The 24217-nt window shown below is 40.1% G+C and overlaps 1 protein-coding gene across 2 annotated transcripts in view; it reads right to left on the bottom strand.

Annotated features, from left to right (window-relative positions):
- Positions 1-716: 716 nt before the first annotated feature.
- The window catches only part of itgb2 (integrin, beta 2), a 98622-nt gene continuing 75121 nt past the window's right edge, over positions 717-24217 (bottom strand). Inside the window, exons 1-16 of one of the 2 annotated variants that reach the window (XM_026145787.1) lie at positions 21018-21062; positions 18860-18911; positions 18566-18663; positions 16785-16983; positions 14732-14902; positions 14035-14276; positions 13324-13482; positions 12985-13080; positions 12805-12894; positions 12554-12688; positions 10315-10511; positions 4556-4788; positions 3443-3662; positions 3097-3311; positions 2455-2621; positions 717-1264 (exon numbers count right to left, since the gene is read on the bottom strand). In XM_026145787.1, coding sequence (XP_026001572.1) covers positions 1196-1264; positions 2455-2621; positions 3097-3311; positions 3443-3662; positions 4556-4788; positions 10315-10511; positions 12554-12688; positions 12805-12894; positions 12985-13080; positions 13324-13482; positions 14035-14276; positions 14732-14902; positions 16785-16983; positions 18566-18663; positions 18860-18908 — 2340 coding nt within the window. In that variant the 5' untranslated portion in view covers positions 18909-18911; positions 21018-21062 and the 3' untranslated portion in view covers positions 717-1195. Of the gene's footprint in view, positions 1265-2454; positions 2622-3096; positions 3312-3442; positions 3663-4555; positions 4789-10314; positions 10512-12553; positions 12689-12804; positions 12895-12984; positions 13081-13323; positions 13483-14034; positions 14277-14731; positions 14903-16784; positions 16984-18565; positions 18664-18859; positions 18912-21017; positions 21063-24217 lie in introns of those variants that run through there. The other variant, XM_026145788.1, reaches the window with a different exon arrangement.

Raw genomic sequence — 24217 nt, 5'->3', positions numbered from 1 at the left:
CCGGCTCTTTTGGCTTGGCTGAAAGAGCCGGTTGGTATCGTCGTTGTGGTATCGTTGTTGGTATTGTCGCTGTGTCCAAATTCAGCGTCCTGGAGGACGGGGCTGTGGCTCCCCCACACCCTCTAGCTGATCATTACATGAAGGAACCTTTTAAATACAAGCGCGCTCATGCTCACAGGTGTACACACGGGTGCTCACACACACAAACTACACCCTTTTTGGCTCCTACCTCCAAGCACACTGTGCACTGTAAATCTTACGTGCTGCATAATAATATTCAATATTTAATATTTACTGTTATATACACATAGAGCATCGCGATGGTGTTGTGTTTATTATATTGCTGTATTGTTTGCTTGTTTTCTCTTTTTTTTTTTGAGGGTCGAGAGTTTATTCCAGTGTCCTGTTATATTGTAGATAGCAAGGAGCAGACGGCTGAGCTTATTAAACTCCACCGAGACAATCTGCAAATTTCATTAAAAGTGTAATAAACTATCATCTTGTCTTTATTTTTAGTTAGCACATACCTTAAACACTTCAAGCTGTAAGCTAATGATAGTTATATAAGAGCAGACGCATGCTGGTGCAATAAGCTGTACGTTTTACATCCGATGGATGCATGATCTGATTAGTCAACTAATCACAAAAATAATCGGTGACTAGAGTATCAAAATAATCGTTTGTGGCAGCCCTAGTAATTATACACCCACTCACTGTCACAGTATAAAACCAAGAACTTATTTTTTATTACCAATTTTCAACATCAATATTATGTGAAATATCATGGTTTTATTACCAAAACTGTACACATGTATTGCTTAGATTGCAGCAAAACAGAAACAAGCATCACTACCTTGGATGTTTTATCAGTTTTCTGATAATTCAGTGGAGAAAACTTGTATGTCTATTTACTGATCGATAGATACACATGTAGATACATGGATATATAGTTATACATACAGTATGGAATAAATTTCAAAAAAATTATTTCTGAAAAAATAAACAAGCAAAAGTGCATAATTGTTGGACTATGATACAATTAACAGCATTCACAAATAAGAAAGCAAAGAAGTCTATATTAATACCAGTAAATGCATCCATTAGCAAATGTGTGCATATTCTTAACCTGTGAGCATTAGAAAGAGTCAGACATAACTTGGATAACTGTCTGTTGTGTGTACTGCAACAATAGCCCTCATTCTCCACCAGTGAATGTAGGATTGGCCACAGTGGTGGTGGCAGTCTGGAACAGTGGATTGTCAGCCTGTAACAGAGAGAGCCGAGTAATGAGAAATCTGTATCTTATTTATCTTTTTTATTCATCATGACTTGAAGTTTCAAAGTAAGTTGAAGTAAGCTTAAATCATTTGACGAAGCAAATTATAATACGATACACAGGCTGATCCCAATATGCTGGACATGTGTTCATCTTCTAATGTCAGTCACTTTTAACTTTACAAATTTTCAAACCCTGTTAATCTCAAAGAAGTGACTGCTACTGTGGATCAGTGAGTCACAGCTACATTCATTGTACTGCTGCCAGAGCAAGCACAATCCTTTTCAATGTTTAAACTAATAAAGCCTAGAGACTGGTTGGCAACCACTAGAAAAAAACGATGTGGTGGAGTGTGGTCCATGACGCGGCTGTGTGGGAGGTCGGCGCACCGGAGCTTAATCAGCACATCACTCTTCCCCTGCACATAAATGAACTAGGGCCTGTTGGGTTGTTGTTGTTGTGGATGTGTGTGGCTGGTAGCTAGGGAGCTGCAGTCGTGGAAGTGGGTGAGCAACAACCGAAATAAAGGAAAATGTTGCAAAATGTTGAACTGTGGTCGTGCCGTGCCTCCTGCCTGCCACAAACAAGTACTCTGCAAATACTTGTGAATTACTTTACTAGCCAAACAGTAATGAAATTGAAAAAGTGCATTGCAACCAGAAAAAAAACAATGTTTGCTTTCAGAGTAAAAGATTTGCCTGACCACTAACCCTCAGAAGGAACAACTTTTATTTTGATGACAAAAATTGTCTGTTTACACTTCGTGTCACACTAAATCAAGTTTCACTACTGCGCTGAGCGTAAATGGCAAGCGTTGTCAGACAGTCTGCTTGTTTCATGCAGACTGTCTGTCTTCCCAGTTGTTTATTTCTTGCTTTAACTTGCAGCGCTTGCTTGCAGTGCTCCCATTACTCACTATGGACAGGAGCTGACGGTCTGGGATTTTTAATCCATGTAATAGTGATTCCGACAGGTATTAAGTGTTTTTGTAAGGACAGTTTAGTTTCAGTTGACTGAAATGTTGTATCTGAATTACATGAATCAAGCAAACAAAAATAGTAACTGTAACAAGAGAGTTAGATTAACATGAAACCAACACAGTCACTGTCCAAAGAGACCAATCTGAAATGTGTGACAGCTATTTCTGTTTGCACAAATAACTCAGAATGATGCCTCACCTCTGCCCATTTGGACTTCTTCTTTTCATTCTCAAACTTCCTGAACTCTTTCAGGTCTTTCATGTAGAGGAGTAATTTAATAAGCATCAGCAGCAGAATGCCGATGAGGGCCACAGCTGCGATGGAGCCTCCGATGATAGCTATGACATTAGGCGGTTTTGGACAATCTACAGAGTTACAAATTAGACAAGTTTGAACACTGAGCTGTAAATGAATGAAATGTAGAAAATGATAACACAGACATTATATGATGAGGATCAGATTTGACTGGTGATCGAGTTTGATGATTCATAAAAATAACTGTTCCAATAAGTGCCTGGAGGGGTTTCAAGATGGCTACTGAGTGGCAAATTGTGTTTCTATCAGGGCTTTGAATCTATGTCTGCTGACTTTTCTTAGCCATGCTAGCATAGGTAGCTCTATGAAGCAGGTTGGGCTCACAGAGTTGATTTAAAAGCTGTTGCTGGATAAACAGACAGTATATTTTCTGGCCTGCAAGGTCCTAATGTCCCCCAGTCAGCACATCCCAGCCCTGTGCGGATCCTCAGTGTGTGCATTGTGATAGCACAGTTATTACTGCAATGAATCAGTGAAACTGTTAATAAATTAAGACTGTTTTTTGTCATTTCATCAACATCCTACCTCTTTTGATCATAATTTCAGCCTTGTAGTTATCCTCTCCAACCAACTGAACCAGCTTAAATGTCATCCAGCATCCCTCGCTGTCTTTCTGCTTACACTCCTTGGGTGAAAGGGTGAACGCTTCCTTCACTATTGTAGAAGAAATGGTCTTACAAGCCTCGCTACAGTTTTTTTTAAAGGGACCTGATTCAAAGCCGAGGCATTCAATGCAGTTCCTGAAAACACAATTACATGTATTAGTTCAAAATTCAAAGTCAAAGGTTTTGTTTTTTCTTTTGCTTTACTACACAAAACAGTGAACACCACGTTTAGAGGAAAAGCTCCGTGGAATTAAGAAATCACTTACACTTTGGTCTGGCACGGGTCAGTGCAGCCAGGACATTCCAGGCAGTGAGGACGCTGATATCCCCCTTTACATTCACACTGATTGCACTTGCAGATCCCTCTGCCATTGCAAACACTATTGTTTACGGTACGGCAGGCCTCGTCAGAGGTCTTGCACTGACAGGCAGAGCCTTCAAAGCCAGAATTACATTCACATTTTCCACACTTGCATCTACCTTTTCCTGCAAATAGTAAGAACAAAATATTTTTTTTGCAGCAAGGAGTCTGTGCCACATGACAACCAAGAACATAAAGAACATCACCAGCAAGAGACAAAACCTCTCCTGATGCCTGTGGGTTCACCACATAAAGCACAACCTGACTGGAAACCCACACACACGTTCCACAGCACTGTCTGATTACTTTTGAACCCAAAAACTTTGAGCAAAGTTGTAAACCTATTCAAATTACCACAGAGACACAGCACTTTTAAGACAGCATCTATTATTTTGTTCCAAACCAAACAGGCTAAAAGTAGAATTCAGTTTGTTTGTATGGATTTTAGGAGCATAGTGGAATAATCACAGTGGAATAATCACAGTGGAATAAGAGATGATTGGTAAAGTTAAGATGATGTTCAAATTAAAGACCTGTAATGGAGTGAGTTTGAGCCTGTCCACACATTTAGAAAGGTGTGAGGCCATTGTGAAACACTTTTTCCATCATGGCAGCACAATGGTGCTGTCCTGAGTTTGATTTCACCACTTGGCCTTTCTCTGTGTCTGTGTGGGTTCTCTCTGGGTACTCCAGCTTCCTCCCACAGTCCAAAGACATGCAGTTAGTGGAGTTAGGTTAATTGTTCATGTTAAATTGCCCTTAGGTGTGAATGTGAGTGTGAATGATTGTCTGTCTCTATGTGTTAGCCCTGCGACAGACTGGCGACCGGTCCAGGGTGTACCCTGTGATAGGCTCCAGCCCCCCTGTGACCCTAACAGGAATAAGTGGAAGAGGATGGATGGGTGGATGTTTCCATCATAAAAATGTTTGCACAAGAAAACAAAGTAACTTATTTTACTTTTTTATCTTGTTTTGATATAATTAGACCTTCTTTTGAGGAGAATGACTGCAAACCTACCTCCACATTGTTGGTTCTGAAACTTCTCACAGTGGTCATCGTCACATTCACAGTAGGGGCCATAGTATTGGCTTCCACTATCTGTGTTGTGGCACTCGCACCGGCCACACACACAGTCTCCTCGACCCTCACACTCAGTGCCATTATCCTTCTGACAGGATGCTCTCAGGGTGTGCTCTTGTTTGTTCCCAATTTTGCAGTTACAGAACTGACCAACGTGACCGTCTTTGCAACTAAATAAAGAAAAAATTTGAAAAAATACATCAAAAAATTTGAACATTAATAAATAACAGAAAATAAAATTTGCCACAAAATATTTGTTCACTTCCAAAAATTAATACTGAGGAATCTGTTAACTGTCCCATAATCATACACATTATAATCCATAGATAACTCTATTCAACACACCACAGCACACAAACCATTTCTAAAACTACAAACACGTTCACAATTTTACCTTTGATCTTGCCAGTAATGCTTGTGTGCTATTAACACCCTACAATACTCACCAAAAGACTCAAAAACAACACAAACGTCCACAAATCTACTCCAAACTGAACCTGGGAACAATATGCTTATTTGCACACCTCAGTTATATAGGTATTGAATATATCTAAATTATACTATATTTGCACATTTTGTTTATTTGTTATTTGTTATTAGCCATGAGGGCAGTGAAGACAGGCAGATGATGAAGAGAAGAGAGTTCCTGTGTCTAACACTTCTTATTATTATTTCTGGTCGCACTCTTCTGTGCTGGACCAAATATAGCGGCAGTCCCACAAACAGCCACAAATAGCCAGGTGAGGCTAAGGTCCAGTGTTGCTAAAGGCTGATGGGTGTTTGTGACCAGAGAACAATTTGCGTAAGACAGTTTGGAACAAAAAGTCCAAATGGAGTAGAGCTCTGCTGTGTGTCAGCGTGTGAAACTGTAGCAGGAGTAAGAAGCATTAACTTATAACCTTAAACAGCCTGTTGGGGACTGACTCTGTGTCAATGTGTCAAATATTTACTTACTTTTGGTCAACAGAGCTTAACAGCTGTAGTACTCTTATTTAAGTTTTATCATGATAGATAGTGTGTTTACGGATGGCACTATAATTACAGGTAGAGGCTGATAACTGCATCAAGCAATGACATAAACAGGGACAAAGTTTCACTATTTCCACTGGTGATCTGTCACAAATAATTCTCAAAATACTTTGTGAAAAACATAGTTTATTAAACACTTTCTGATGCATGACTGCAAATAAATGCTCACTCCTCCTCCAGCAAACCTCTTTGGTGTGAGGGAGTCTGTCCTCTAAATGATGCTGGTGACTTTTTCGTCTTTCACTTGTGCAGATAAAGCTGTGTGGATTGTGACAGATGGATGTGTTGTGTAAACCTAGCAGACTTTTTATCAGAAGTTCAAAGAATGGACACAGTTTGACATCATGACAAAAATGAAACTATTAGACAATTTTAGGAAACAAAGTAAAATATGAAAATGTTGATTTGATCACACCATCACTAATATCAACTTACAGTAATTATCAAATAATACTAGCCTTTCTCACTCATTCTTTATCCTAATGTGATTGCATCTTTGATGATGAGTCAGGTGAGTCTGCAAACAAATTTATCTGATAATAGTAGTGTTTCAATTTTCATCCGGGTGTAACGGCAGTCTGGCGAGGAAGGAGCAGCTAGCAGGTCCAGCGGGCATGTGGTGTGGAGGTTAGCCGGACAACTTGGAGGCCAGTCAGTTAAATAGACCTTTATTTGTTGTTGGCAACATGAGACCACACAAGCCAGGTCTCCACGGCTCTACTCAGTCCATACATACATGTGTGGGGACAGGTAGGCGTTGGCACCAGACCGTTACAATGGTAAGGTCTCTCTCTGAACAGATTGCTCGGCTGCCACTGCACTCACACACACACTAGGAGACTCCCACAACTACTACAGTAGTAGGGCAACCCCCGCTAGTGGTGCTATAACACAATAAGAGTTGTTACAAGGGTTCTCTTCCTCTAAACCTCAACACCTCAAAAACATGAATGTTTTCATAAGACCTGACTTCCTGTCCCTCACACTGCTAAACATTTACACAGTTAAGCTGAGAACTAAGTCAGAAGTGTTTATCCATGTGCTTGTCAGTGCAAAGCAGCTCATTGTGGATGGTGCAACTTCCAATTAGTTGTATGATTCTTCTTGTGGCTACTGTGAAAGTGTGTTTTACTTCATGTCCATCAACCTGGTCATCTCTCCTAAACAGTCCAGCTTCTTCTTCTTTATAACTCTGTCTGTGCATTTTCTCTTACTTAGAAACATTGCTGTAAAGAATTCTGTTGTAATGGTCACACGCAAACTGACCTTTTCTCTTTTTAACTTAATCTGCCAAGTAAGTTTTTATCCCTCAGCTGTAAAGGCTGATCGGGTATCTCCTTCACCCCAGTGTGGATACCGAAGTTTGTGAATGCAATAACTTGAGAACAAGGCGACGAAGGACTTTCTAGTTGATACTAGAGATGGACCGTATTACATATCGGTCCAATACTGGCCTAAATTACTGGATCGGATATCGGCGAGAAATAAAAAAAGTAAGGAACAAAACTTGCGACACGGCGTAACTCGGCTCATAACCGTAGCACGTCGGAGCAGTGTGCTCACGTGATAGAGCGGCTGTGTGTATTTGGAGCCTGGCTACCAAACCAGCATTTCATCTCCGAGAAAGTTATCCCAGAGAGCAGTAAAGCAAGTGTGTAAGTTCATTTCTGAATGTTTGTAAAGCATTCCCACGTTAAGCTTAACAACCGATATATGGAGCGACTGCCTCTCTCTTTCCCTCACCTTCCTGCTGCTACTTCAATCGTGAAACTGCTTAATGATCAGCTGATCGGCTTTTCTGTCACGAGTCCGTCTCTCTTCTTTGTTTTTGGCCCACTTTGTACCAGAAAATGAAACCAGCAGCACGTTTAAGCTTGATAAGCTGTTGTTAGAATTTATTTAATATTACTTTCTACACCAGGATCCTTTTCTAGCTGACGGCTGGTAACTGTGCAGGGGCGGATCTAGCAAAATTTAGCCAGGGGGGCTGATAGGGCATGAACAGGGAAAAGGGGGCACAAAGACATACTTTTCTTTCTTATTCTCATTTAAAATGTCGAGCTTTTAATAAATAATTATCTGAATCTTACACCAAAAATTTTAATCTGATGTAAAATGTATAGAAGTCCATTACTGTATATAGTAACTGTTAAGTCTAACATATCCTAGTAAGCTATAGTACTTTTTCCTTTGGGAAGGTACCATCTGTGCAGTCTGCAATTCTGTTGAAGAAAGATGTTGAATCTATTTAATTATTCTTGACAAATAATTTATTTCTGTGCATTTTTTTCACACTGCATCAAATTAAATTTGATTACATCGATTAAGCATCATGAGGTGGAGGGTGGGGGGTGGTTCCCTATTTTTTTTTTTGCTGAGAGCTTGCAACCCTATTAGTTAGGTTGCTTAATATTTCTGCTAAGTACTCTTTAAAATACCAGAATAGGAAGGATGAAGTAGGTTTAAGTTTATTAGATTGATCAGTATTGCTGAACTATGAAATATTTTGGGCGCAGTATATTTTTTACATACAGGTATAACAGAATAGCTTTAGTGTTGTTGTTTATTTAAACTTGAGTATAAACTTTTTTATGTCCGATACAGATACCGATATCATAAATTTGGATATCTGCCGATACCGATATGAATCCGATATAGTGTTTTTTAATCAACAAAACTGTTTTTTAAAATATCTTGCTGCATTTTGCAAGTCTGCAAGTTCATACTCAAGTTTAAAACAACAACTACACTAAAGCTATTCTGTTATACCTGTATACAAAAAAAATATTTCATAGTTCAGCAATACTGATCAATCTAATAAACTTAGACCTACACCATCCTCCCTATTCTGGTATTTTAAAGAGTACTTAGCGTAAATATTAAGCAACCTAACTAATAGGGTTCCAACTCCCAGCAACAACAAAAATAAATAAATAAAAAATAGGGAACCACCCCTCACGCTCCACCTCATGATGCTTAATCAACGTAATCAACCTTAATTTGTCAGGCTACATAATGTCAGGCTACATTTCACTGTGTGGTATACTTGTATAACTATGCATGTGACAAATAAAGAACCTTGAACCTTGAATTTGATGCAGTGTGAAAAAAATGCACAGAAATCAATTATTTTTCAAGAAATATTAAATAGATTCAACATCTTTCTTCAACAAAATTGCAGACTGCACAGATGGTACCTTCCCAAAGTAAAAAGTACTATAGCTTACTAGGGTATATATATTAGACTTAATAGTCACTATATACAGTAATTGACTTCTATTCATTTTACATCAAATTAAAACTTTGGGTGTCAGATAATTATTTATTAAAAGCTAGACATTTTAAATGAGAATAAGAAAGAAAAGTATGTCTTTGTGCCCCCTTTTCCCTGTTAATGCCCTATCGGCCCCCCTGGCTAAACTTTGCTAGATCCACCCCTGCACAGTTACCAGCCGTCAGCTACGTAGAAAAAGATCCTGGTGTAGAAAGTAATATTAAATAAATTCTAACAACAGCTGATCAAGCTTAAACGTGCTGCTGTTGTTCAGCCGCTGGTTTCCTCTTTCTGGTGCAAAGTGGGCCAAAAACAAACAAGAGAGACGGACTCGCGACAGAAAAGCCGATCAGCTGATCATTTAAGCAGTTTCACGATTGAAGTAGCAGCCGGAGAGCGAGAGGCAGTCGCTCGTTAAGCTTAACGTGGGAATGCTTTACAAATATTCAGAGATGGACTTACACACTTGCTTTACTTCTCTCGGGGATAACTTTGTCGGAGATGAAATGCTGGGTTGCTAGCGAAGCTCCAAATGCTATCCAGACCACCGACAGGTCCCGCATGCCACAGCCGCTCTATCACGTGATGCATACTGCTCCGACGTGCTAACGTTCTGAGGTGAGTTACTGTGTGTTGCAAGTTTTGTGAGGTGCTTTCGTGATATTTAATGGATCGGATTACATTTTTTATTTTTCTCCGATATCCGATCCAGTAATTTAGGTCAGTATCGGACCGATACGTAATATCGGATCGGTCCATCTCTAGTCCTTATGTTTGACACCCCTCTTGTAGACTCTTTCACTTACAATACAAAGTGCCTTGAGGCCACTGTTGTTGGGATTTGGCGCTATATGAATAAAACTCATTTGAATATTGTGAACTGAAAGGGACACTGACCCCTACACCTCTTCTTGGCTATCTTTAGAAAATGTGGCTTGTGATGGGAGAAGAAATTACACGTCTTTTCAGACCAGGACAGAGAAGTACAAAGAGCAACAAAGTCAATCTTGTGTGATGACAAAGGACTGCCTTGACCTGTATTTATGATATCTGACATGAGTTGAGACTGATCACAAATGCTGGTGACAGAGAAGAAGCAAAGCTCTAATCCCAGGCTGTGTTTGAATTATCCACTTGAAGGCTGCCAATCTCTACTTCAGACAGATGCAGTGATTTACTGAACTAAAGAAAGGGGCATTACTTACAGTGTAAAGCAGCTCTGGTTGTCGGCATTAACAGGAAAATAAATGTCACCATTCTTATATGTTTAAACAAATGACTGATGCTGGTACTTTTCTGGCAGACAGAGCAGGCTGCAAACAGCTTTGACGACATTTAAGTGGATTCAATAACATTTTCAGTCGATACCAAAACACTGAGAATCAGAGCTTACCTACAAATACCACAGCTGATGCTTCCACTCATATTGCAGTGTGGATGGGGGTCAATAATGGGTCCAGCAGTGTCACATTGGCACTTACATGTGGTATTTATGGTCACTGTCAGCGTGTCTTTAATGCCCCGTGGACTGATGGTAAAGAACTTGTTCTCCATACACGTGTCTGCGGTCACCGTAATTTCAAAAATAACCTGGAATGGGAATTCAGGTGTTGTGAGTCACAAGTGCATATAGTATAACAATACTCTAAACTGGTCAAAACAAGAGATTCACTTTGTATAACAGTATACAGTGGTCTCTCGCTATAACGTGGTTCACCTTTCGCAGCCTTGCTGTTTCGCAGATTTTTTTGTGTGCAATTTTGCATGCAGTTTTTTTTTTGTTTGTTTGTTTGTTTTAAACAGCGCATTATGTTCTGCGTCCTGATTGGCTGTAGACTATTGTCAATTGATCTCGTGCCATATCTCCTGTACAGTACAGAATGCGTTCAGCTTGTCAAATTTACATAAATCTTAGATCGCTAGCAGTGTGACTCTGAAGTGCTGTACTGTATGTTTGTAAGTTTTCTCCCCAACAAACACAACAAGGTCGACGAAACGTTGTCACCTGCGGGAGCCTTTGGTTTCATTCTATAATACTGGACTTATTTTTCTACAAGGTTTGAACTTTGTGTTTAAACAAGAGAGAAAAGTGTGAAAATCTTCATGCCTGTCTGAGAAAAGTGTATAAAGTGTGTAGTGAGGGGTTTTACAGCCTTAAAACATCTATAATAATTGTAAAAAATAAAACCATGTGCAACCGTGGCAAAAAGTTAGTCTAGAGCCCTGTAATATATCAATGATACCCAAAGAGCTGTGTATACATTTTTAAACATTATTGGCTCTCAACATTTGGCTGTTCTGCCCACGTGGTCTAAAGCTTGCAGGTACATGCACTAATTTGGTTTTCAACTTGATTTAAACTGTCTTGTTAAGAGTCAGCCCATGGTACTCAGTATTAGAATGATACTGGTCTATCTGGACCACTTTAATAAAGAGTGACTACCTAAGTTACTCTCCATGAGTAAGGTTTATCGTGTGGATGGATACCACATCAGCATAATGGTTTTTATTACATCAGGCAATTGAAATTAATAATTGGGTCTGAATTTAATTGTTTATCAATGACAAATCACAAAAATGACTTTTGTGTACTGACCAAAACAATACTGCACAAAGTGGCTGAGACAAAGTTCTTCCACCGCATGGCTGGGTTTGTCCTTAGAGTTTAGGCTGAGGAGTTAGCTTGGTTGGTTTTATTTAAAAAAGCCATTTCGAAGGTCAAGTCAAGTCAAGTGGCTTTATTGTCATTTCAACCATGTGCAGTGGTACAGTACACAGTACTGTACTGTGTGCCTCCAAGACCATGTTGCTATATATGGCAGTCAATCAACAGGATGACATAAAGTGCAAGTGTGCAAAAATTGCAAGAAAAAAACAATAACAAACCAGTGCAACACCAGACAGAACAGAATGATACTGAACCAACAGTGCAATAGAAAAGTGCAACAATGGCAGTAGGTTGTGCAAAAAGTAAGCATTTTGCAATAAAGGGCATCTGAGAAGGATGTCTTCAGCTCACCTACCATTTAAAGTACTCTCCCAACTAGGTGAAAACTCTGTGGGATCCTGGACTTGGTGAAAAGGTTAAAAATTCCATATCATATTCTTTCAGATCTCCTCAGCAAGGTTGGAGGGTCAAAGTATCATTAATGCTAAAGGAGGCCGAGGAGTAACTAAGCATCTGAGACAATGAGCAGGAAAGTGCAGGACGGACAGGTGAAGAGGCCATGCTGCTAGCGAGTCTGCTACGAGCTAAGCTAGCAAAACAGTAAAGACACAGTGAGTGAAAACTGGCTATAAATTAGCGAGCGAGTACACAGAGAGTGTGCTTCGGATGAAGCACATTAAGGTTTTATTATGAAATAAAAAGTTATCTAAAAAATTTTAATTAAATTATTATGCAGATGAGCTACTCAAACACACCACTGTGTGTTGGAATAGGAACACGAAGTGATACTCTACCGCAGAGAGGGCAGTGTTACCAAGTGACAGCGCCACCCAAAGGATCGAGAATTAAAGATTCTGAGCTACAAAATAGGTGCCACCAAGACTTGGACCACCCATCCAGATCAATCCAATGTTCACTGACATGTGGGTGACATGTGACTATGAAAAGTTCAAAGAACACTGACCTCATCTCCCACGTGCACTTGGTCACAAACCCCCTCTTTCTCGCTTTTTTCTCCATTCCTGCATATCGGCCTGTAGACGACTCTCACTTTTTCAGGGAGATTGTCATGAGTTATGGTCACTTTAGAGGATAATGCCTGTCATGAATTTGAAAAGATGGTAAATGGTCTGGTAAAGATAATGAGAGAGAGAAAAAAAACCCACCTCCAAATCATTAGAAATATTCCACTCATCACAAAATGTGTCAACTTACATTGTAGGCTCTTTCAATCAACTGAACAACATTCTTGGAATCTGATGACAGAACTCCAACTTCTGATTTTGGAATCATCTTTGAGAGTTCCTTGGAAAGACATGAAATGTAAAATCAGTCAAGAGTCCAACTATTTTTGCCCCACAAGCAGATAGAAAATGAAAGGTACATCTTATTTACCTTGTACACAGACTCAACATTTTGTGTCACTGCAAAAATCGTCTGAATCCTGTTTTTTTCCAACTGCATAGCAAGCTGTCCAACAGAGGGGTAGTCCTGGAGATTTTTGGAGAGTGGAGAAGAGATGGAAAAGAAAATAAAGTGATATGTATGTGTGTGTGAGGCGTCAGCGTATATATAAATGCAAGTATGGATTTTATGTCATTGTTTTCTGTGCAGTCTGATTTTTTTTGTCCTTATTCAAAACAATTAAAAGAGAGGGGAAAACATTGGATGCTTATAAATCTGATCCATGTTCTTCTTAGAAGCTGAACAAAACTCACATGATTCCATACATACCATCTCAGTGCTCTTGACATAAAGATTGTTTTCCATGTAACACTTTTCATCATTGGGTTCCAGTATACCGGCCAGCTTTCCGTCCCCAGCCATATGGAATCCAGCATCAGTGGTAAGCACAATCAGCCGAGTGCTGTTGCTGTTCCAACCAATTTTGTCCTGAACAACATATCAGGGAGCATTAAGACCCAGTCAAATGCTGTCAAAATCAACTTTGGCTAAAAAAAAGCTGTATTTACTTTTTTTACCCTGAGAAAAATACATCTAGATCGAATTTCTCTAAAACATTTAGTTATGAACATAACTGCTGTGTGAGCCATGTTTGGCTGGATGGAACTCCATTGTTTCATCCTGTTTCCAGTCTGTTAGCTTTGACTTTTCAGAACATGTGACAAGTCATAAATAAGTAGAGGCCTACATGTTTGGCTATATGAGCTGTGAGCATTGACTGTGACGAAGTTTAACCACTGCATGTGTGTATATGTGTTTGTGCATCTGCTGCACTGTGGTGCTTGTCTCTGTGGTGAGCAGGTTAGACTCAGATCAGTATGTACGACTGACCAAGAAAGCTTGTAATTAACACTTTATTTAAAAGCGACCATCATTTACATTTAGAACAGAGGCCGACCTGTTCAGATGCCACCAGATCAATGATAAGGGATGTGTGATTTAAAGGACGGCACTGTATGGTCTTAGCAGCAGAGGTCTTACCTCACATACAGCAGCCTGCATCATGGCATCCAGACTCCCCTCTGGAGAGTCCAGATTCCCAGAGATAAACTGCTTTTTCACTTCAGCTTCGAAGTCATTCTTATTTGGTGTCAAACTAAGGACATGTCTGTAGCCAAAGGCAGGCTGACACTGCTGGTCGTTCTCATCACACGGCTTCTTCAGTTTTTTCTTGTTGGTATTCGTGTAAGGAAGGACTGTTTTATCAACAAAGGCACCAAACCCTGGAATTACAGAAATAGTAAGGTTTATAAAACATACTAAAAAGCAACAGTATAGGGCAGAAAAGATAATACATTTTGTGTTAACTCTTTGTTGACAATGGACTTGAAATTAATTTCTGACTTAGTTTCCATTCCTACCAAAAGTGACTGGGAGAGCACAAACCTCTGTAGGACAACCTCCTCCCTAATGAATGAACACCACTGTGTCGTTAATTAAAAGCTCTCTGTAGCCATATTTAGCTACTGAAAAGCAGGAGGTACATGTTACATGAATCCACCAGCAGAAGAGCCCTACACTCCACAGTTGATGCACTAATGCACTATTATAGCAATTTTAAAGACACTGACTAATTTGGATTTAAATGTTCATTCGTTGCTCTTTGGCTGGAGTTCCTGTCCACAGTTAGTAAAATCTGTGTATACCAAGTTGGGAGATTATGATGTAATGTTTTTACCTATTCTAGCATGGTTTGTGATTTTTCTCAGTGCAGCAAAAAGATCTGTTCCTAGTACTTGGACATTTGCCAGGTCATCCTTCATGGAGTAGGACAGATCCATCAGGTAGTAGAGATCCACTGGATGGCCCTCAGCTGCCTTAAAAGAAACATTGAATGAAACTGGAAGTCCTGCAAACACAGTTAAAAAAAAGGGAATGATTAAAGGCAAAACCAAAGCTACTCCCCCCCATACATACAGTAGAACAATATATGAACTGTAAATAGTACATACAGTACACAGCATACATAGGCACTAGTAATATACAGTGGGGCAAAAAAGTATTTAGTCAGCCACCGATTGTGCAAGTTCCCCCACCTAAAATGATGACAGAGGTCAGTAATTTGCACCAGAGGTACACTTCAACTGTGAGAGACAGAATGTGAAAAAAAAAATCCATGAATCCACATGGTAGGATTTGTAGAGAATTTATTCGTAAATCAGGGTGGAAAATAAGTATTTGGTCAATAACAAAAATACAACTCAATACTTTGTAACATAACCTTTGTTGGCAATAACAGAGGTCAAACGTTTACTATAGGTCTTTACCAGGTTTGCACACACAGTAGCTGGTATTTTGGCCCATTCCTCCATGCAGATCTTCTCGAGAGCAGTGATGTTTTGGGGCTGTCGCCGAGCAACACGGACTTTCAACTCCCGCCACAGATTTTCTATGGGGTTGAGGTCTGGAGACTGGCTAGGCCACTCCAGGACTTTCAAATGCTTCTTACGGAGCCACTCCTTTGTTGCCCGGGCGGTGTGTTTTGGATCATTGTCATGTTGGAAGACCCAGCCTCGTTTCATCTTCAAAGTTCTCACTGATGGAAGGAGGTTTTGGCTCAAAATCTCACAATACATGGCCCCATTCATTCTGTCCTTAACACGGATCAGTCGTCCTGTCCCCTTGGCAGAAAAACAGCCCCATAGCATGATGTTTCCACCCCCATGCTTCACAGTAGGTATGGTGTTCTTGGGATGCAACTCAGTATTCTTCTTCCTCCAAACACGACGAGTTGAGTTTATACCAAAAAGTTCTACTTTGGTTTCATCTGACCACATGACATTCTCCCAATCCTCTGCTGTATCATCCATGTGCTCTCTGGCAAACTTCAGACGGGCCTGGACATGCACTGGCTTCAGCAGCGGAACACGTCTGGCACTGCGGGATTTGATTCCCTGCCGTTGTAGTGTGTTACTGATGGTGACCTTTGTTACTTTGGTCCCAGCTCTCTGCAGGTCATTCACCAGGTCCCCCCGTGTGGTTCTGGGATCTTTGCTCACCGTTCTCATGATCATTTTGACCCCACGGGATGAGATCTTGCGTGGAGCCCCAGATCGAGGGAGATTATCAGTGGTCTTGTATGTCTTCCATTTTCTGATGATTGCTCCCACAGTTGATTTTTTCACACCAAGCTGCTTGCCTATTGTAGATTCACTCTTCCCAGTCTGGTGCAGGTCTACAATACTTTTCCTGGTGTCCTTCGAAAGCTCTTTGGTCTTGGCCATGGCGGAGTTTGGAGTCTGACTGTTTGAGGCTGTGGACAGGTGTCTTTTATACAGATGATGGGTTCAAACAGGTGCCATTCATACAGGTAACGAGTGGGGGACAGAAAAGCTTCTTACAGAAGACGTTACAGGTCTGTGAGAGCCAGAGATTTTCCTTGTTTGAGGTGACCAAATACTTATTTTCCACCCTGATTTACGAATAAATTCTTTACAAATCCTACCATGTGAATTCATGGATTTTTTTTTCACATTCTGTCTCTCACAGTTGAAGTGTACCTCTGGTGCAAATTACTGACCTCTGTCATCATTTTAAGTGGGGGAACTTGCACAATCGGTGGCTGACTAAATACTTTTTTGCCCCACTGTATACAGACACATAATTCAGATTGTTGTGATAGGGTGAGTTCATGCAATTTTTATAAGCACTTTCTGCTTGGAATGAATCTGTGAGAAACCAGGCCTGACATTCACTTAATATTGTAGGCAACATTAACCGATTCCACTGACCAGGTCGCAGGTCAAGGTCAATCTTCTGAGGCCTCATTTGGACAACTTGCCCATTTTGAGATGCAGACAGAGGATCATCCTTGGCAATGTTTCGTTTGTTTTTAGGGGAGATGATTTCATTCTCTTTGCAGCCTCTTTTGACCAACTCAGCTCTGGTGTTACAGCGCACTGCATCCTGTTCTCCATCTTTGGTGAAATTCTGCATGAAGGGAAGGAGACAAAAAAGAAAGTTCTTCTTCATAATAAATCTTGATACATATCACTTATCTGTGTCTTTTGCCCAAGTTTAAAAAGAATTTTGTCAATAATCCTCAAGTCAAAAGGAAAAACATTTTCCAGCGGCTTACACTCACTATAGTAGTGAGTGTAATGTACAGTATGAGCTCCATCAGGACAATATCACAGTCACATTACAATCACCACTTATTATAAAAGTTATAAAAGCACAAAAGTTTGCCTGATCGGTATTATCACATAATAACCATTTAATGATAAAAACGCATAATGTTCATAGTTGACCTCTGAGTTTAGATCCACACAGCTTATAGCATGAAACTGAAAAACCATTGTTAACATTTCTAAGATCTGCACCACTTGTCATATATATTTATCACTGCTTTCAATGGTCTGTATCACAGTGAATCATGGAACTGTTCTCATATCTCCCCTTTCATAAAGCCAGGTCCAGTGTATCCCTAAAGCACCATTCCTTTGTAATATTAGAACTGGACAAAGTCTTGTTATGGGTACAGCCAGTTAGCAAAATGTGGTTTTTGATGCAGCCTTGGTGAAGTACGATAACTGTAAGATTTTTTTAAAATGGGATATGCCATTTTTCCAAAAGTTTTCACGACGTTTACACTGCTGGGAAGGGTTAAGGAAAACCTCTAGAACATGGAAAACCTGGGCGTTATCAGCCATGTGTGTGGGTATGGTGGTTGTGTCTAACAAAGACAACAAAAAGCTAGGTTTGTGTGAGGATCTATCTGATTTGAAAGAGTATGTGCACTGTAAACTGTGCATACCAGCAGAGCAAAAGTGTTGTGTGAACTTGATGCCAACATGGGGTTCTGGTAGATTCCACCATTAAGTACCCAAATTCAATTACACACTTTACACTGTCTTACTATATCTTTAACTATCATCTTGGATTACCTCAAAACCAGAACTTTTCAAGCACATGAAGCCTGAAGAGGGGCTGGAAAACTGTGGTATGTTACATTGCTGATCTGCTGATATAACGGCAGGACCAGGAAGAGCATGACACTGGACTTAAAGTTAGTGGAATTAGTGATTACACAGTGTAGTCTGAATGTGATGCACTCCATCTCTGGTGCAGAAATATCCAATATCTAATAGTCACCCAAGTAACAAAACGTGCCATCATAGTAAGAAAGGAAGCTGACCTAATGTACTGGCAGTGGCTCAGTCTTACAATAAGTTCTGGATGTGAACCTACGATAACCTGAGAAGCAAAATCAAATTTGGTTGCAGGAAGTGTGAAGCAGCATGTGGTGTTTGACAGAATGGAAACCACATCAACTAATTAGAAAACTTGAGGGTCTATTGTGTGGATTGAAAATGAACTCAGCTGCGACTGAGGTGAAACACACGAGTGTGTATTTCTACATATGTATTTTAATGGTATAACAGGTAATTACTGACATGCTACCACGGGTTCAGCAGTGGATTAGAGGACAGCTTTTCGTTGTAGATAAAACGCTCACTTTAGCACTAAAACAGAGACAGTATTTAGATTTTACATAAACTTTCTTTCTCACCAGTGTTTGGCACCATGCACAGTATGGCCCAGATTTTATACAGTCATCACAGGAGTTGATCAGTGACTTTGAGCAAACTTCTTCTTGTTGGCACAGCCCTGGAAAGAAACCCCCAAAAGTGTATCATGTATATCATGTTTACAGAGTCATTGACAACCTCAAAATCATAAACCGCTCAAACGTACATTTTACACATGCAGTCATTTTATTAAACATCACATTAAGTAAAAGGTAAAGGTTGATAAGGTTTATAAATTTGTGAATAAATATTGTAATGTAGTATTTATGCTTTACCATGTCTACCCATCAGCAGGAGAATAAGTAATGGCATACACCGATCCATGTTCTGATGGAAAAAGACAACAGTCAGCGGATTTAAAATTGCAGAATTTTCATAAAGGCAGAGACACAGGACAACTACAAAACTAACAAGATCCTATAAAATACTTCCTCATGAATTTGCTCACGCCCCAAGTATCTCTTATTATTTCCAAAAAGGTGCTCTTATACTTTGTAAACTCTGTAATATATTGTATTATTTAATGGATTCTTGGACCAACTGTAACCCACATCATTTCTTTAGGGATTATTAAAGTATTCGGATTCTGATAAATAAACCTTAATTGCTGATGAACCTTTCCTTTGTCTTCAAGCATCTGAACAGAAGAGCGCTGAATGCTACAAGCAGCACAGACAACAGCACCACCTTCAGGTCTGTAGCTGCAGTACATCTCGGCAAGTTGCTGCGAGGATTTGCGTACAGTTTGTGTACAGTTTGACAACATTGATTTAAAATGGCTGAAAAACTATACAAAACACACACACAAATATTCAGCTAACCATTCGTGTAACTGCTGTAACAAGAAGAAACATTTTATAAGTGTCCTTACAGCAGCATTAACTCACAGACTACATTAAAGACCATGCTGACATGTGTAACACACCCAACTTTCAGAGCTAACAAATATAATACCCAGTGCAAAGGTTTCCTGTACTCAACCACAAACCACCCAGTTTTGCGAAATGTGTCAGTATTCCACACCATAAAAGGTAAAGGGAAGAGTGAAGTGTTAGTTCATCAGTACATTTCCGCTTTCTGAAAAAAGTGCTCATGAGAAAGAAGGAAGCATTTCTCTCGTATGTGTCTATAAATGACTGACTCCACCAGCCTAAAAATACCTTATCAAATGAGACAAATGAGGTTGGAGAGACTGAGGTGGTGTGTGAGACTTTTTCTAAAGCCTTATAGAGCATCATTTTAGTCTGAAACAAAAGGCCTCAAATTATCATTTGACTTAATTCAACACAGACAGAACACTTTGTGTTTACAGTTTAAAATTCAGTTGAATCCAGTGCGTGATGCAGCATCATCTGGCCCTAGCCCTACTGTGTGCTAATTAAACAACTTGACTGAAAGTGTATGCACCATACACACACACAGCATGAAAAGCTCACATTAGACTGTATTAGATTATAACATGAGCAGAAGAAAAAGAAACTTGATCATGAGCACACGTTACAATGCACTTCCGTGAACAGAACTTTATTGCTCACCCTGTGTTAACCGCTTTTTTATTCGATAAGATTCTACTCTAACTCTCCAGGTGACTGACGAGACAGATTTTAAGGCACTGATACTGATATGAACTGCTCTTAATCTGAAATTTAACGAGGATTAAGAAAGTGTTTTGTTGTGACTTTCTTTCTTCCTGTGTTGTCACTGTTGTTGTATTTAATGAGCTGGAGAAAAGTTCCAACCTGTTAACAACAAACATGATTCTGTTTAGTAATAATGTTAAATGTAATCGATTCAATATAGTCACTTCTGGCTCAGGAGATACGGTGATCATAACATTCCTATGTTACGGTCAAAGATGCCACAGTGGAATTAGTTGTTACTAGTTGCAGCAAATGTAGCTTAATGTAATGTGTTTTCATTTAAATGACACTCAGACATGTGGAGGCTACGACTTAACTGCTGCTCTTTCTGTGTGCATGTATCTATCATCAGGCACAAGAAATAATCAGATAGTTCCTTTGTGAAGCTGACATATGATGCAGAAAACAGGAGGGGGTGATGATACAGCTTTGTATTAACTCCACTTAATACAACACTGACACAGAAACCCGGTTAAAAAATTGTGCAACCCTTTCTCAGAAAAATGTCAAGCAGTCAACTTCCCCCCAAAAACAGAAGCTTCTCTTCCCCACGCTGCTTATTATAACTTTAAGTGTCACAAAGCAGTGGTGTGGCTGCATTACATTAGTCTGGTTCTCTAATATTTTCTCAGTTTTTCACTGATGGTATAAACTATAAAGTTCGTTTTGTTCTTCTATAATAAACTTGCTTTTTTAATGTGAGAAGAGGCAACAGAATAAAATGTGACATGATTCATTAGAGGTAAAAATCTATTTTCAAACAGAAACAATTTCTTGAAAAAGCGCAACTTACCAGAAGCAGGAAGATTCAGCTCTGATAGCTGGCTGACAGTTACACTGAACACTATGTGGATGGCGAAACTCCGCCCTCTTAACAGGAAATGTGAAGCAACCAGTGTTAAAGAGAATGCGATGGGCTGGGCGAAATATCACAATTTGATGTTAAATATAGATGCTGCTAGGTAGAACAGCAAATGTGACACAGATGTGACTACACACAGAGTACTCATTTTGTGTGGGTGTATACATCTAAAATAGAAAAATAGAAAATACATCTAGAATGTATGAAAAATAATTCAAACGAAAGGAGTATATTAACTGAACACAAAAGTACTCTAGGCACTCTTTTCCCTGGAAATCTGAAGTAAAGGTCTAACACCAGTTGTTGGGTTGTGTTACTTGTTAAAGAAAGTCTTGTTGTTGTTGTTGTTTTACTTTTAGTTAGACATTGCATGGTAGTATGCCTGCTAACTCAGCATTTCAGGGCTGTTTGGGTTGTTGATTTTAACCACATCTAAATAGAAAGAACATTAACAACCACTATGTCACCTGTCCCAACAGGAAAACACAGCACTGGACCTGCTGTATGCTCTTAATGCATACACTGCCACTATATCCCACCTGATATCTAAAATAAAAACAGCATCTCATGACATACGTTCATAGCGGTACCTCTCCTGAGGAAGGGCCTGCTCTTTTCAATTTAATATATAATCGCACCAAATCAAACAACTATCATTTGAAGGTGTGCTATATTATATATTCTACAAGAATACACAGAAACCCCAACAATTAAACATTTCCTATGAGCCAGCACTTGGCGACAGTGAGAAGGAAAAAAACTTCCTTTAAACAAGAAGAAACCTCCGTCAGAGCCTCGCTCAGGGAGGGGCAGCCATCTGCCATGACCAGTAGTGATGTGTCATGAGCAGAAGCATCAGCTCTGTAGTGAATCAGAAGAGCCAACTCCCATCGAGTGAGAGCCGGGTCCCCACTTTTTTTTTTAACAAGGTTTGTTGTGTTGCCACATTACTTAACTGCCTTCCCACATACATCGCACACATCAATTTCTATGCTGAAATTGTGGTCTAATGTTTTGTGCCTCGGTTTCTCATTGGCTCACACTCCTGCGGAGCTGCAGCAGGAACATACAGTGGGGCAAAAAAGTATTTAGTCAGCCACCGATTGTGCAAGTTCCCCCACCTAAAATGATGACAGAGGTCAGTAATTTGCACCAGAGGTACACGTCAACTGTGAGAGACAGAATGTGAAAAAAAAAAATCCATGAATTCACATGGTAGGATTTGTAAAGAATTTATTCGTAAATTAGGGTGGAAAATAAGTATTTGGTCACCTCAAACAAGGAAAATCTCTGGCTCTCACAGACCTGTAACGTCTCCTGTAAGAAGCTTTTCTGTCCCCCACTCGTTACCTGTATGAATGGCACCTGTTTGAACTCATCATCTGTATAAAAGACACCTGTCCACAGCCTCAAACAGTCAGACTCCAAACTCCGCCATGGCCAAGACCAAAGAGCTTTCGAAGGACACCAGGAAAAGTATTGTAGACCTGCACCAGACTGGGAAGAGTGAATCTACAATAGGCAAGCAGCTTGGTGTGAAAAAATCAACTGTGGGAGCAATCATCAGAAAATGGAAGCCATACAAGACCACTGATAATCTCCCTCGATCTGGGGCTCCACGCAAGATCTCATCCCGTGGGGTCAAAATGATCATGAGAACGGTGAGCAAAGATCCCAGAACCACACGGGGGGACCTGGTGAATGACCTGCAGAGAGCTGGGACCAAAGTAACAAAGGTCACCATCAGTAACACACTACAACGGCAGGGAATCAAATCCCGCAGTGCCAGACGTGTTCCGCTGCTGAAGCCAGTGCATGTCCAGGCCCGTCTGAAGTTTGCCAGAGAGCACATGGATGATACAGCAGAGGATTGGGAGAATGTCATGTGGTCAGATGAAACCAAAGTAGAACTTTTTGGTATAAACTCAACTCGTCGTGTTTGGAGGACGAAGAATACTGAGTTGCATCCCAAGAACACCATACCTACTGTGAAGCATGGGGGTGGAAACATCATGCTATGGGACTGTTTTTCTGCCAAGGGGACAGGACGACTGATCCGTGTTAAGGACAGAATGAATGGGGCCATGTATCGTGAGATTTTGAGCCAAAACCTCCTTCCATCAGTGAGAACTTTGAAGATGAAACGAGGCTGGGTCTTCCAACATGACAATGATCCAAAACACATCGCCCGGGCAACAAAGGAGTGGCTCCGTAAGAAGCATTTGAAAGTCCTGGAGTGGCCTAGCCAGTCTCCAGACCTCAACCCCATAGAAAATCTGTGGCGGGAGTTGAATGTCCGTGTTGCTCGGCGACAGCCCCAAAACATCACTGCTCTCGAGAAGATCTGCATGGAGGAATGGGCCAAAATACCAGCTACTGTGTGTGCAAACCTGGTAAAGACCTATAGTAAACGTTTGACCTCTGTTATTGCCAACAAAGGTTATGTTACAAAGTATTGAGTTGTATTTTTGTTATTGACCAAATACTTATTTTCCACCCTGATTTACGAATAAATTCTTTACAAATCCTACCATGTGGATTCATGGATTTTTTTTTTCACATTCTGTCTCTCACAGTTGAAGTGTACCTCTGGTGCAAATTACTGACCTCTGTCATCATTTTAGGTGGGGGAACTTGCACAATCGGTGGCTGACTAAATACTTTTTTGCCCCACTGTAACTCTATTTATTTCCATATTTATTTTCTTTTTTTTTTTACCAGATTGTATTTTTGCACATTTTTATACTTTTTCTGTAAATACTGTTCATATGTATATAGCCCCCCACATGTTTGCACTGAGATTCTCTGTATGTCATTGTACATCTGTACAGGGAGTGCAGAATTATTAGGCAAATGAGTATTTTGTCCACATCATCCTCTTCATGCATGTTGTCGTACTCCAAGCTGTATAGGCTCGAAAGCCTACTACCAATTAAGCATATTAGGTGATGTGCATCTCTGTAATGAGAAGGGGTGTGGTCTAATGACATCAACACCCTATATCAGGTGTGCATAATTATTAGGCAACTTCCTTTCCTTTGGCAAAATGGGTCAAAAGAAGGACTTGACAGGCTCAGAAAAGTCAAAAATAGTGAGATATCTTGCAGAGGGATGCAGCAGTCTCAACATTG

Source organism: Astatotilapia calliptera, chromosome 16, assembly GCF_900246225.1.
Source record: "Astatotilapia calliptera chromosome 16, fAstCal1.2, whole genome shotgun sequence".
Classification (NCBI taxonomy): Eukaryota; Metazoa; Chordata; class Actinopteri; order Cichliformes; family Cichlidae; genus Astatotilapia; species Astatotilapia calliptera.
This window is presented reverse-complemented; position numbering and strand designations above follow the sequence as displayed.